The following is a 15,993-nucleotide window of genomic DNA, read 5'->3' on the forward strand; positions in this document are numbered from 1 at the left end:
GAAATAAACTTAATTGAAACCAGTTATCTTTCTCAATTCAATAACAAGCATGGATAAACATACATACATACATACATGCATACCGTATAATACTGAATACTTCTTAAGAAGACCTAAGCGCAAAATGCCATAGAATATGATTATTTTCTCGCATAATTTTCCTCCATGTTTTTAATATGCAATTGATCTAATTATGGTAATGTAGATAAGGATAAGGATAAAGGTTGTTGGAAAAATAAAAGCATTTTTCCAGACTTGTTCATTTGCATATTAAAGTGAAAATTATTCCAGGGAGGCGTTCCATGTGGCTCCTGCTGCCTTCTTTAGAATAGATTGCAGTAAACACTTCAATTTCCTTTTTAAGGTACCACTACTAACGGGCTTGAATTTCCATTTATATATGTGTATATATATATATATATATATATATATATATATATATATATATATATATATATATATATATATATATATATATATATATATCAACAACAACAAAAACAAATTCAGCCATTTCTAGTCCAGTGCAGGATAAAGTCCTCAGATATATCAATTCATATCTAGGGTTTGGCCTACGTTTACAACAATGCAGGCTAGTGCGGACTGGTGTTGGTGGGAGATTTATGTCTGATCGTTTACAGCAAACCAACCTAGTATGGGGGGATCATGGCGATACACAAACCCATTCACCAGGTTAAGGTATCCTCACCCCTAAAGAGATGTATAATGCAAATAAATATGTGTGTGTATGCCTGTGTCTGTGCATCTCTGTATCAATGTGTGTGTAAGTGTGTGTATATAAGAGAAATATCAGAAAATACGGTCCTTGCTATTTAGAAAGTTCACGGTGCTGGTAAGATTGGGCTAAATGGTGTAAAGAGCATGGGTGTATTCGACTCCCTGATTATGAGCTTCCTCCTTACCTCCTGTCCCATCGGGTAGTTTTGGGGTTATATATATAACGGATTTTGAGCGAAGCGAAAAATCTATTTTTGGGTGAGATGGCCATGTCGTCCTGATGGAAGTTCCTATAGGGTAGCTTCCTAGGGTATATTACAACTACGGCGATATTCCCAGAGAATTTACCTTAAGGTACCAGAATTCTAACTCCTGGAGCGAATATCCCTCCTGAAAGGGATATCGCGACATATCAGAGGACGTATTCTTGACACGCCACATGGCAATCTGCATCCTGGACAGAGATTTCGTCTCGTAGGAGGCGATTGGCAAGAAACGAATTCGGGAAAGAAAAAGGGGGAGCCGCTCCCAAGGCTCCCTAACATCCGATTCGTATGCGTGCCTGGCGCCAATCCTGGCGCCATCTGTATTCCTTGTAGCGTACACGAGGTGCTACAGATACTGTATGTAGGGAGGGGTCCTACAGCCCTTTCTTAGAAAGGCAAGGGCGGGTCCATCAGGACGACATGGCCATCTCACCCAAAAATAGATTTTTCGCTTCGCTCAAAATCCGTTTTTTGGGCTCAAGCCATGTCGTCCTGATGGAAGTATACCAGAGCATTACTGTATCTGTGGATTCTCAGAACGTGCCGTACTCCCCGGATGTAATTTTTCCCGGTCGACTAGACCTAGAGACCTAAGATGTTACCGTTATACATCTTTTCAACTAACTATAAACCATGTTAGAGCTTCCTGCCCCCTACAGGGAAGAGTCCTACTAGACTCTGGAAAAGTCTCGAAGAGTACATATACCTATGTATGAATACCAGGCAAGCTAATATAGTGGTCTCGCCCTATATTAAGTAAAGCATAGTTTGTAAAGAATCACTGCGTCAATATGAAATATCGACCAATTCTCCGCACAATACTTGTATTGGACAAAGGTTTTATATCTGCATAGGAGGAAAACCAATGCAACATAGCTTGCATAAAGGAACAATTCTATTAGAATTATCCCAGATAAGGTACATAGGATGAATGCTAAATTATACCAATAAATTGACACAGGTGAAGGAGACGCAAGGTTCTCAAGAACCAGTTTATTGACAGGCAATATATAGACAGGTTAACCACAATTATATATATATATACATAAGAAGAGGATAACCCAAAACTTTAAGCATAAGTATGATAGTAAACAGAACTTGTTTGTCTGAAAGAAAAAACATTAAATGCCACTCTTAAGATACCGAGGTATCAAAGTCATAAAAGTCTGTATTACAAATCAATGACATAAGCGTTAGAAACGCTCGGCACACATGTCACCCCTTATGCTAAGTTCACCTTCGGAAATGGAACAGTCTACATGGGCAACACAGTGCCCTCACTTAGTTTGTAGTACAGTATGTAACTACACACTCACCCTGGAATTAATCGTCCCAATTAAGACCACTGTTCCTCGCAGAGTTAAACAGTAGGGTTAACACCGTGATCCACTGCTACCACAGATCTCTTTAGTTCCTCTACTTGCTTCGCATAGTGGCGAAAGAACTCTCTGGAAGACTTCCAGCCAGTGTATGAACGGAGATGTTCAAAATCCATACAATTAAAGAAATTTAAGGATGAGGCAACTTTCCTCGGATCGTGACCTGCGGGTGTACTGTCAGGATCCGCTCTGCGAATAAAATATGTGATTTTCGCTCTGAGTTGATTCAGAGATAAATTTGAGCCTGATGTTTCTCCCCTGAATAGTTGATCACCCTTGAAGTCTGAAGTTCTATGAAGATAGACCTTTAGGCATTCTACTGGACATAGAGATGCATCTTCTTCCAGAGGGCAGATTCTCCAGGGACCCCACCTGTTGGTGGGTAACTCATTCTTGGCGAGAAACGTAGGATCCGGAAACAGGTTCAGTTCTCCCCTATCCAGGAACTGAACACGACCTGCCTCTCTCGAGAGGGCTACAATCTCACTAACCCTGGCCCCGGACGCTAGTGCAAATAGGAAAATAACTTTTTGTGTCAAATCCTTTAACGCACACTCTTCATTGCTCAACAGAGAAGCGAAATGAAGAACTTGTCTAAAGACCATGAAATGGGCTTTGGAGGTGCTGAAGGTCTGAGCTTAGCGCAGGCTTTCGGGACTTTATTAAAGATCTCGTTACCTAGGTCGACCTGGAAGGCATATAGAATGGGTCTTGTCAAAGCAGACTTACACGCTGAAATCGTGTTAGCTGCCAATCCTTGACCATGGAGGTGGAGAAGAAAGATAAGCAGAAGTCTGTCAAGATCTCCTGCGGATTCTTCACCTTGACAAAAGGCCACCCATTTTCTCCAAGATGACTCATATTGCCTTCTAGTAGATTTGCACTTATATTCCTCAAGGAAGTCTATGCTGGCTTTCGAAATCCCGAAACGCTTTCTCACCTTTAGGGAGAGAAAATCATGAGCTGCAGGGTCCGGGTTTTCTGTAATAAAGCGCAGACAGTTGACTTTTGGACTCGCGGGGTCAGAACTGGATCTGGTAGCGGTACAAACTTCAGCTACAGTTCCAATGCCAGGGGGAACCAAACGCTGTTCGGCCACTTGTGGGCCACTATTGCCGCTACCCCTTGAAGGATCTCAGTTTGTTGAGGACCCTCAACAGAAGGTTGTGAGGAGGGAACAGATAAATCTTGGACCATCTGTTCCAGTCGAGGGACATTGCGTCCACTGCTTCCGCTAAGGGGTCCTCGTACGGGGCACGTACAGGGGCAACTTCTTGTTGTCTTTCGTTGCAAAGAGGTCTATCTGCAGTTCTGGGACTTGATTCAGAATGAAGGAGAATGATCCTGCGTCTAAGGACCATTCCGACTCTATCGGTGTGAACCTGGATAGAGCGTCCGCTGTCACATTGCGGACTCCTTGAAGGTGAACTGCCGACAGGTACCACTTCTTCTTTTCCGCCAATCGGAAGATGGCCAACATCACCTGGTTGAGAGGTGGTGACCTCGATCTTTGTCGATTCAAGTATCTCACAACTACCTCGCTGTCCATCACCAACCTTATGTGGATCGAGTGACGCGGGGAGACTTTCTTTAACCCTGGATAGGTACGGTGGGTCGTACGCGACCCCGAGCGTCAAAACAAAAGAGGTTTTTATCACGTGACTCACCCCCGTGATGGAATTTGTGGGTGATCGACCTGCAGTCGGTCACTTGCCCACACGCTCTGGTAGTGTACAGACGTGCTTCGCTCTAGCTCTCCTCCTTCCCAGATTTCTGAGACACGTCGGGGTCGTTCGCGTCCGAGTTTACCCTTCTAAGGTAAGTTGCATATTTATCAAAGTTATTACGTATTATGAAATTGTCGTAGAATGGTGCAACTTGTATAGGTTATTGGATGTGGAAATTCTTGGTGGATGATTTAGCTACCACGTGCATGATTTTTTTTTTAGTTGAAATGCCGTTCATCACCACGAGGACCATTTTACCGCGAGTGCCCCTTTTTCAGTTTTTTGCATTTTTTGGCCAAGTCATTTTTCCGTAAGAAATTGCCAAATAGTGTCGCAAAACTTTTGCTTTTTCAGTGTTGGAAAGTGTGTATAGATGATCTGGCTACCCATGCATGACTTTGTTTTTGTCAGGTACGCCGTAGATATTGGTATGTGGGGCATTTAACTGCGGTTACCAATTTCTGTTTTTTTTCAATATTTGTAAAAATTTACTGCAGCGTAAGGAATTGCCGTATAGTATTGATTTTTTTTCATGTTTATTTGTTCGAAAGTGTGCCTTGATGGTTGGGCTAACACGTGCATGTGTTTTTTTTCATCTGAGATGCCGTATATTAGAATGTTGGCCATTTTTCTGCGAGTGCCCCTTTTTCAGTTTTTTTCATTTCTTGGCTAAGTCATTTTTCCGTGAGAAATTAGCAAATAGTATCGCAAAACTTTTATTTTTATAGCATTGGAAAGTGTGTATAGATGATCTGGCTACCCATCGGTGACTTTGTTTTTGTCAGATACGCCGTAGACATTGGTATGTGGGGTATTTAACTGCGGTTGCCAATTTCTGTTTTTTTCAATATTTGTAAAAATTTACTGCAGCGTAAGGAATTGCCGTATAGTATTGATTTTTTTCATGTTTATTTGTTCGAAAGTGTGCATTGATGGTTGGGCTAACACGTGCATGTCTTTTTTTTTATCTGAGATGCCGTATATTAGAATGTTGGCCATTTTTTCGCGAGTGCCCCTTTTTATTTGCTTTGCATTTTTTTGCTTAGTCATGTTACCGTAATGAATTGGCAAGTTTTGTCGTAAAACTTATATTTTTATTGTGTTGGAAAGTGTTTCTAGATGATCTGGCTACCCATGCCTATCTTTTTTTTTAGCCAGATATGGCGTATATTTATAAGTATGTGTTCGATTGTCCTGTGTTTGCTATTTTTTCGTTTTTTCCCATTTCTTTCGGAATTACTACGTACTAAGTAACTATCACAGAGTAATGATTCATTTAGATGTTTATTTGTCGAAAAATGTGCCTTGATGGTTTTCCTAGCACGTGGCTGATTTTTTTGTTTTCTGAAGGGATCACCATTAGCACGTTGCTATTTTTCATAGCGTGTCCCTTTGCAGTTTTTTTCATTTCTTGGCTAAGTCATTTTTCCGTGAGAAATTAGCAAATAGTATCGAAAAACTTTCATTTTTATAGCATTGGAAAGTGGGTATAGATGATCTGGCTACCCATCGGTGACTTTGTTATTGTCAGGTACGCCGTAGATGCTATCGGCGTGTGGCGTGTTTTCCTGCGGTTGCCAATTTCTGTTTTTTTCAATATTTGTAAAAATTTACTACGGCGTACGGAATTGCCATATAGTATTGATTTTTTTTTTTCATGTGTATTTGTTACAAAGTGTGCCTTGATGGTTGGGCTAACACGTGCATTTCTTTTTTTTTTATCTGAGATGCCGTATATTAGAATGTTGGCCATTTTTTCGCGAGTTCCCCTTTTTATTTGTTTTGCATTTTTTGGCTTAGTCATGTTACCGTAAGCAATTGGCAAGTTTTGTCGTAAAACTTATATTTTTATAGTGTTGGAAAGTGTTCCTAGATGATCTGGCTACCCATGCCTATCTTTTTTTTTTTTAGCCAGATATGGCGTATATATTTGTTACTGTTTTTAGAATGATATATTGTTAATTTATTCTCATCATTAATTTATTTCCTTATTTCCTTTCCTCACTAGGCTATTTTTCCCTGTTGGAGCCCTTACTTGGAGCATCTTGCTTTTCCAACTAGGCTTGAAGCTTGGCTAATAATAATATAGGTATGTGTTCGATTTTCCTGTGTTTGCCATTTTTCGTTTTTTTCCCATTTCTTTCAAAATTACTACGTACTAAGTAACTATCACAGAGTAATGATTCATTTAGATGTTTATTTGTCGGAAAATGTGCCTTGATGGTTTGCCTAGCACGTGGCTGAGATTTTTGTTTTCTGAAGGGACCACCATTAGCACGTTGCTATTTTTCATAGAGTGCCCTTTTTTATTTGTTTTGCATTTTTTTTGCTTAGTCATGTTACCGTAATGAATTGGCAAGTTTTGTCGTAAAACTTATATTTTTATAGTGTTGGAAAGTGTTTCTAGATGATCTGGCTACCCATACCTTTCTTTTTTTTTAGCCAGATATGGCGTATATATTTGTTACTGTTTTTAGAATTACTAATCGGACGTGTCATCTATTCTCCTGACCTCTCGTTCCACTAGACCTATGGATTAGCGGTCACCCCAGTGAAACTAATGAGTTGCTAAACGTTTGCTGAACTGCCGTGAAAATAACCAAGTCCGTGTCCCTTTCCACGTCGTACGAACAGTGTATTTTTTTCTGTTGTCCTATTTAGCTGTGCTATTAATCCAACACCCAAAATGTCATCATCTCAAGTAGTGAGTTCTCAGATCGTAAGTGGCCAACCGCTGAAGACGAAAATTTCAAAAGACGAAAATGGAGTTCTCCAAGCATCTTGTGTGCTAAACTCGCTTCCCGATCTGAGTGCTGAAATTCAAGATCTTAAATCCTCCCTTTCAGTTCAAATTTCAGACCTCATATACCAGGTCAGTGATTTAAAGAACACTATTGCTACTATCGAGGAAAGGGTGACTGCTGCGTTTGAGGATAAACTTCGTCACCACCAGGAAGAAGTTGAGAGAATTTTAAGTGACAAAGACAAAATTATTGCCGATCTCACGAATAGAGTTGCGTCATTGGAGTCCAGACCTAACTTAACAAAGGAGATGGAAGTTCTCGAGGAGAAGATAGACGAGACCGAGGCCCAAATGATCTGCAATGATCTGGTTCTGTCTGGTCCTGCTTTGCCTGCTCCCCAGCCGGACGAAGATACAAGGAGATTAGGCCGGGATCTCCTAGAGAAGTGTCTCCAGAAGAAATTTCCCGACCACTTCATCCTTGAAGGAAGAAGGATTGGCAAGAGAGGAATCGATGGGTCACCACTTAACAACAACATTTTGCTGAAAGTGATGTCACGGGCTGTAAAGTCAGATATGAGACATTCCTGTTTGCAACATAAAAATGATACTGCAAAAGGACTTTTCATAAACGAATCTCTGACTCGGAAACGCGATAGCCTTTACTACGAACTTCGGCAAGTGAAAAGACAACAACTGAACGGTCTCTTCTTGCATACGCGTGATGGTGTCATCAGAGTTAAAACATCTCGATCGGGTAAAACCTTCGCCATCCGAACCCGCAAGGACCTGGACCTGTTTTATAATAGTACTGGCCTTAGTGCCCCTGAGTGAATTTCAAAATGATTTCTGTACATTATTTTGCAGCTGCTTATAAGTTAACTCATTAGTTTTTCATTTTTTTTTTCATTTTTTTGATTCTTTTGATTCGAATTTTAAATTGTTTTCTACGTATTACTTGATTAAATTTTCTTTTAATTATTTAGATTGCCTTAAATTATCTTTATTACATTCATCACCATTATTATAAATTTATTATTTGTATCCTTTCACAATTGCACTTTTTACTTATTTTTTTTTCTTTCTCCGTCTTTCATAACGATTTTCTTTTTATACAGTCGTAAATATTTCATTATTATAAGCCTAAAGTTTAATTTTAATTCCCTTCTAATTATCTGTTCATATTATTTAATATTTCCCATTTATAAATTTTGTTAATTTTATGAATGCTAATCCTGTCAATCATGCTGATCCTGATGAGAACTTTGTAGATTTTGTGAATGCAGCCGATCTATTTTCCTGTAAATATTATACCATTGATACTTTTAATGATTCTCTCCCTGATCATATGCGGCAATGCCTTTCACTAATAAGCCTTAACATTAGAAGTTTTAAGAAAAATCACGACGAATTTATTGGTTATTTGAAAAATTGCAATCATGAATTTGACATTATAGTGCTAACTGAAACTTGGGCTAAGCAAGAAACACATTGCATGAATTCACTTCCAGGGTATAATGCTTTTCATAATTATCGTGAGGGCCGGAGGGGCGGTGGTGTGAGCATTTTTGTTAAAGATTCACTTTTGTTTAAACCTCTCGATGAGTTAAGCATATCTACGGATAATTTTGAAAGTGCCGGGGCAACAGTTTCTGTTCCCAATTCCTCTCATTCTGCTATTATCTTAGGTATATACAGGCGTCCAGGAGGTGACGAAAATATGTTTTTCAACTCGCTAGAGGCGGTACTAAGAAGTCCAGGTATCTCTTCTGGGAATACTGTTGTCACAGGGGATTTTAACATCTGCCTAATGAGGGAAGGGGAAAGCGAGACCACACGGAGACTGATCAACACAATGCGGTCTTTCGAATACCGACCATCAATAACTAGGCCTACCAGAATCGGGTCAAATGACTCTCTCTCCTGTATCGATCACATTTGGGCCAATAATAACCTCGTTAGTAACTCTGGGATATTTTTAGCTGATATCACTGATCATTTCCCAATTTTCTGTAGCCTTTTATTGCCTGCACTAAGCAGCATGAATGACAAAATAAGAATTCAATTTAGAGACATGAGCCAAATTAATGATAGAAAATTTACAGAACTACTCCGGGGTAGAGACTGGTCAGCAGAATATGGTCACGCCTCCTTAAATCCTCACGTAGGTGTGACCTCTTTCAGTGACAAAATTGACAGTTTCTTCAATGAGTGTTTTCCCCTGAAAACAAAATTTGTTAGTGTTAAAAGATTGATGAATAGGTGGCTTTCCAAAGGACTTCTTAAATCAATTAATATTAAACATAATCTGTACCGAAGAATGAAATTGGGTAATTATAGTAGCCAACAGTACAATAACTATTGTAATCTGTTATGTACATTAATACGCAAGGCAAAGATAAACTATTTTGAGAGTACTTTTGACCAACTCCGTAGAGATGCCAAAAAATCTTGGGACTTAATCAACTCGTCACTAAGGCCGGGCAGAAAAAGAGTAGCTCACTCAGAAAACTGATTCGAAACGGGGAAACCATTACTGACACTAAACAAATTGCAAATGCTTTTAATCTTCATTTCTCTACAATAGGCGTTACTCTAAGGGATGCTTTACCTCAAAATATTAACTTGGATTTCCGTACCTATTTGCCTCCCTCAAATCAGCAGTCTATTTTTTTTACCCCTTCATCTCCATTTGAAGTGATGAACATTATAAAAAAACTGAAAAACAAAAAAGCAAATATTCATTCTCCTCCTACAAGATTATATAAGAACAATGCTAACCTACTTGCCTTTCCTATATCTATGCTATTCAACCGTTGTTTAGATGCTGGTATTTATCCTGACATTTTGAAAATTGCATGTGTGACTGTGTTACACAAATCCGGTGATATATCAGATGTTAATAACTATAGACCAATTAGCTGCCTTCCTTTGTTGAATAAAATATTTGAAAAACTATTGTATAGTCGACTTTACTCTTTCTTCAATAGTTGTAACATTTTCTCTACGTGTCAGTATGGTTTCTTACGAGGCGTAAGTACTAGTGATGCCGTTCATGACCTCCTTGAAAATATCTATAATGCAATGAATAAAAATGAATACCTTGGTGCGGTTTTTTTGGATTTGAGCAAAGCCTTTGATACTGTGTCTCATGATATACTACTTCAAAAGCTGGAACATTATGGTATACGAGGCAATGCACTACTCTTACTCCAATCCTACCTGACAAATCGAAAACAATTTGTCACGCTCGATGGTCATCTTTCAGAGACTATGGATGTCAAAATAGGTGTCCCCCAGGGATCAGTCTTAGGACCGTTATTTTTCCTCATCTATATTAATGATTTGCCTCGTTCAGTTGGCAGATTAAACTCCATACTTTTTGCCGATGACACCACGCTCCATCTTTGTCATAAAAATATTTATTCTCTTTGTAATTCTTTAACTGCTAACTTAAATAATGTTAAAAATTGGTTACTATCGAATAAATTGACCCTAAATGAGAGAAAAACATATTTCATAATATTTTCTTTGCGCAAAGTTCCCGGTAACATAAGAGTTGCAATAGGAAATCACACTCTTGACCAGAAATCCAGTGGAAAATTTTTAGGAGTAATGTTTGACAATAAATTAACCTTCAGTAAGCATGTGGATATGATAGTCAATAAAATTTCCAAAGTTATAGGTATCATATATAGGCTGAAGGATTATTTCCCGCTATATATATTAAAACAACTCTACCACTCTTTAGTATCTCCTCATCTAAATTACTGCATTACAGCGTGGGGGAGTTGCAGTAGAAACGTCCTGCAACCGCTAATCATTATGCAAAAAAAACTGGTGAGAATAATAACTTCGAGTGATTATTTAGCTCATACATCACCTCTATTCCGGTCTCTCTCGATTCTGAAGTTGGAGGATACCTACAAACTCTCCTTAATGAATTTGATGTTTCAAACCCTTTCGCTGCATAAATATCCATCCATTAGACAAAAAATAATTCAGGTACAATCAGCACACCAATATGGAACAAGAGACTCTAACTTAACTCTTCCCTTCGTACGTGTAAAGAAATGTGAACAGTTTTATCTCTATCAGGGAGTTAAACAATGGAATACTCTGCCTGCTTATCTTAAGGCATTGCTTAGCATTCGATCTTTTAAAAAATCATATACTAATATGTTATTATCTGTGTACTAAGTTTTATTAGTAGACATTTCTTCATGAACTAACCATTAATGCAATAATGTTCTTAATTCTTATATTCTTTATTGCTTGTATACATTTGTAAGTCTAGCATTTCTACCATATCAATGTTAAATTCAAAATTTGTACTATTTATTATTCCGCCCTTCTTTATCATACTTTATTATACGAATATACTGTACATTTCCATTTATTTTTAGGCTAAAAATCTCATTTATATGTGTCTATGTGTACATGTGTATGTATATGTACATGTGTGTGTATATGTATTTGTATGTGTATGCATATGTATATTCTTATGTATATATATGAGTACATTTAGTTTATCGATATCAATATTTACTTTTTATAAATTTTTTTAATTGATGATATTATTTTATTGTATTATTGCCCGAAGAGCTCTGCTCCACATGGGCTTGGACCGAATCTTTTTTTGTAAATATTTTGTATGTATATATGTTTTTGTCCAATAAACATTATTATTATTATTATTATTATTATTATTATATTGTTAATTTATTCTCATCATTAATTTATTTCCTTATTTCCTTTCCTCACTAGGCTATTTTTCCCTGTTGGAGCCCTTACTTGGAGCATCTTACTTTTCAAACTAGGCTTGAAGCTTGGCTAATAATAATATAGGTATGTGTTCGATTTTCCTGTGTTTGCCATTTTTCGTTTTTTTCCCATTTCTTTCGGAATTACTACGTACTAAGTAACTATCACAGAGTAATGATTCATTTAGATGTTTATTTGTCGGAAAATGTGCCTTGATGGTTTTCCTAGCACGTGGCTGAATTTTTTGTTTTCTGAAGGGATCACCATTAGCACGTTGCTATTTTTCATAGAGTGCCCTTTTTTATTTGTTTTGCATTTTTTTTGCTTAGTCATGTTACCGTAATGAATTGGCAAGTTTTGTCGTAAAACTTATATTTTTATAGTGTTGGAAAGTTTTTCTAGATGATCTGGCTACCCATGCATGACATTGTTTTTTGCCTCAGATATATTGGTAGGGGATCCATTTTTCATCGAATGCGTATTTCTAATTTTTTCTCATTCTTTGCAGATATCAAAATGGCAAGCAGGAGACCATCTTTGGGCTTGGATGCCATAAATCAGCTCTTAGAGCAATTCGATAGTGATGTCGATGATGCTTTGGAGGTTGATGACATCAGTGACGACGAATTCATCAATATCGATGAGTTGGAGCAGGAGGTCAGGGAGGAACAGGAGGTGACCCAAAATCCTGAGATTGTCGCCTTAGGGAATGGTGATGGAGAAGCCGACGACGATGTGGGGGAGGAAGAGGGGGTTGGGGCTTCGGGTTCTCATGTTGTCCCAGTCAGCACGATAACAAGTCCTGTGCCATCGACTTCACGTGGTCCGCCCCCAGTAACGGTACCGGTACCTCAGCTCACGCCAGTGGAGGAGAGAAGCAGGAAGAGGAGAAGGGGGGATCTACAGGCAGCCAGGGGGTCGGCAATCACCCACATTGATGCTGAATCGGTGAAAGGTCGCGACGGTACCGTTTGGCATAGAGACCCAAATGCCACCCTCCCCCATATGTTCACACCAAGGATTGAGCCTGGGGGTCCCACTTCTCTCACGTTGGGAACGAGCAAAGTGTCCGACATTTTCTCTCTCTTTTTGACCGACCGCATGTTAGCCGAGGTTGTTTTGTATTCTAATGAACGCCTTGCCCTATTGAGGAGTCATTATCATCATAAGGGCAACGTTGCCCTCAGGGACATTGACCTGAGGGAACTGAAGGCGTTTATTGGTATCCTAATAATGACGGCAGTGCGGGCGGACAACCATACACCGAAGTGGGACATGTGGAACCTCACAGAGGGAAATCCTTTGTACAGGTGTACTATGAATGAGCGTCGTTTCACCCTGTTGGTGAGGGTAATTCGCTTCGATGATTCGGCCACCAGACAAGAGAGGGTGAAAGTGGATCGCCTTGCACCCATTAGAAAACTCTTCGATCACGTGGTGACCAATTGTCGAAACAATTACACCCCAGGACCACATCTGACTGTGGATGAACAGCTTGTCCCTTTCCGGGGGCGCTGTCCATTCAAGATGTACATACCCAATAAACCTGCTAAGTAAGTAAAATTCTTTGTTTTTTATATTTGCACATGTTATTATTGTTTTGAAATTATAAAAAATTGTTTATATATATATATATATATATATATATATATATATATATATATATATATATATATATATATATATATATATTGTGAAGTAAAGAACTTGCTATATGATTTATATATCTAAATCATAATATATCATCTATTCTATCTCTATCTATGTATAACTTGTTCATTTATATAACTGATAATTTATCTTTCGTATTTGTAAATGTTTTTCTTATATATTTATTATTATTATTATTTTATTATTATTATTACTATATTGATTAGTAATATAATTGTATATTGTGTATTTTTTTAAATTTTTTTTTATCTTTTTACCTTTATTAGTTACTAATTCCATTTCCCTTCTTCTAGATATGGTATCAAGATTGTATTGGCGTGTGATGCCGATACGCATTACATGTGTAATGCGATTGCGTACTTGGGGAAGGACACTGTCCAGATACCTAGAGGATCGACGCTTGGAGAAGTTTTTACGTCTGATCTTGTGGCACCTTTTCAGAGAAGTGGCCGCACAGTGACGACGGATAACTTTTTCACGACGCTACCGCTTGCTTTGTCACTCTTGGATAAGGACATGTATTTGTGTGGCACCATTCGCCAAAAGCCTTATATTCCTAAGGAACTTACGGAGAAGGTGCTTCCCTCAAAGGAGTCAGTGGCAGTGTTCAATTACGAACACAATCTAACTATACAGTGTCAGCAAATTAGTAGGACTAAGAAGGTGATGCTGTTGAGTTCCCTGCATCATGATCCGTCTGAAGTCGAAAAAAGGAAGACCGACATTCAGATGTTTTATAATGCGACCAAGGGAGGTGTAGACACATTCGACCAGATGTGTTCTACATCTAGTTGTATTCGTAAGTCACGACGCTGGCCTCAGACTCTCTTTTACGGGATATTGAATATAATAATGGTCAATTCTTATATTCTCTATACGTCCATGCCTTTCACCAAGCCAGTGCCAAAGCGAACGTTCCTCAGAGATATCGCCTACGAGTTGTGTGCTCCCCAGGCAATACATCGGTATCTAACGTCACACAGTTTGTCGAAAGGACTCCGTCAAATCATGGTGGATACTTTCAAGATACCTGAGCAGGTCCCACCAAGACGTCGAATTCCCGTTGGCCACAGAAAACTCCCTAAAAGGATTCGCTGTCACAGCTGCCCGCCTAGGGACGACCGCAAGACAAACACTGCCTGTCTCCTGTGCAAGAGTCCTGTTTGTCTGGACCACCAGAGTGTCCTCTGTCCAAACTGTAGCATCTGTCCAAACTGTAACGCAGCGTTATTTGTAAGTTACAGCATGAAAATTTTGTTTACTTCTTTTTTGATTGAATATCATCAAATTTTATTACCGAAAATATTATTATTGATTTACAATTTTCTTTTTTTTGGGGTCAGCATTCTAATTTTATATTCGTAAAATAATCGACATTCATCCAGCAAACCACCATACAATTTTTATGTATATCCAAGAATAATTAGATTAGTAAATAACACCCTCATCAAATTTTATTACCGAAAATATTATTATTGATTTACAATTTTCTTTTTTTTTCGATTTTATTTCCCTTCAAAATTTTTTTTTTTGGGTCAGCATTCTAATTTTATATTCGTAAAATAATCGACATTCATCCAGCAACCCACCATACAATTTTTATGTATATCCAAGAATAATTAGATTAGTAAATAACACCTTGAAATTGACATACCCTTCCTACATTTCAGGAGGCAGAACAGGGAGTCTGAGTCAGTGTGGTTGGCGGCCATTTTGTGGACATATCCGAAGCGTAAGTTGCCATATCTATATATATTCTTGTTCCCTATAAAATTTGTGATATTTTGGTATATTTTTACCTGCATAAAATCATATTATATATTATATATAGGTATTTTTTTACGAAATTTCTAAGTACTCAAAAAATGACCTTTAGATATGGCCCCTGATATAAATGTAATTTACAAAATAATGAAGATTTTTTTACATATTTCTATTCTAGGATAACATGTGTTTATTCCATAAAAAAATTAGCCAATTCGGATTTCATTTGGGTATCTAAAAGAATTCATGAAATTTGGACACATTTTTTTGGCCAAAAAAAGTTACCCTTTTTATCTCATTTCAGATCTTCACCTCTATGGGTCCGATTTCATCCAAAATATAGCAAGATGTGTCCTAGACATTCAAGATTCAATCCCTAAAATTATTTTTGTAAATAGGAGAAAAATTATTTTTTTATGAATTTTTATGTAAGGTCTTTTTTTTCTACTTATTTTTTTAAAATATTTATAATAAATAGTTTTTATGCAGATGAGTAGTTTTTATCTTTACAGTAGTTTTAAGCATTCATTGAAGTTTTTTTTGGCAAAAGAAAAAAAGAGGTTACTGCAAAAACTGATTTTTCAAGAATTTTTTTTGGCGTCGGGGTCGTTCGCGTCCGAGTATACCCTTAAAGGGGTGTCCGAGGAGCGTACCTATCCAGGGTTAAGGTAAGGAGCACTGCCATAGCTTTTAGAAAGTTTTATGTGAAAGGTCTTGAATAGCTTGGACCAAGTCCCTTGGACTTTTTTCCGATGAGAGTGACCTCCCCATCCCTCCTTCGAGGCGTCTGAGTGCATCGTCACCGACGGGGGAGGTGGCTGAAGAAGAACCGACTTCTTTAGATGTCTGGCTTGGGACCAAGGCCTGAGAAGAGTACTTAGCCGAAGCGGCTGGTCTTCTCAGATCTCTTCGCGCGTTTGATGCATAACTTCTCCAAACTC

The 15,993-nt window shown here is 38.2% G+C and overlaps 1 protein-coding gene across 1 annotated transcript; it reads left to right on the top strand.

Annotated features, from left to right (window-relative positions):
* The first annotated feature begins 6,796 nt into the window (after nt 1-6,796).
* Nucleotides 6,797-15,465, top strand: LOC137622611 (piggyBac transposable element-derived protein 4-like). The gene is made up of 5 exons (XM_068353216.1): nt 6,797-7,683; nt 12,145-13,170; nt 13,582-14,521; nt 14,959-15,020; nt 15,357-15,465. The coding sequence occupies exons 1-4, from the start codon at nt 6,797-6,799 to the stop codon at nt 14,977-14,979; spliced, it is 2,874 nt and encodes a 957-aa protein (XP_068209317.1). The 3' UTR covers nt 14,980-15,020; nt 15,357-15,465.
* The last annotated feature ends 528 nt before the right edge of the window (nt 15,466-15,993 follow it).

The sequence above is a fragment of the Palaemon carinicauda genome, chromosome 29, assembly GCF_036898095.1.
Source record: "Palaemon carinicauda isolate YSFRI2023 chromosome 29, ASM3689809v2, whole genome shotgun sequence".
In the NCBI taxonomy this organism is placed as follows: domain Eukaryota; kingdom Metazoa; phylum Arthropoda; class Malacostraca; order Decapoda; family Palaemonidae; genus Palaemon; species Palaemon carinicauda.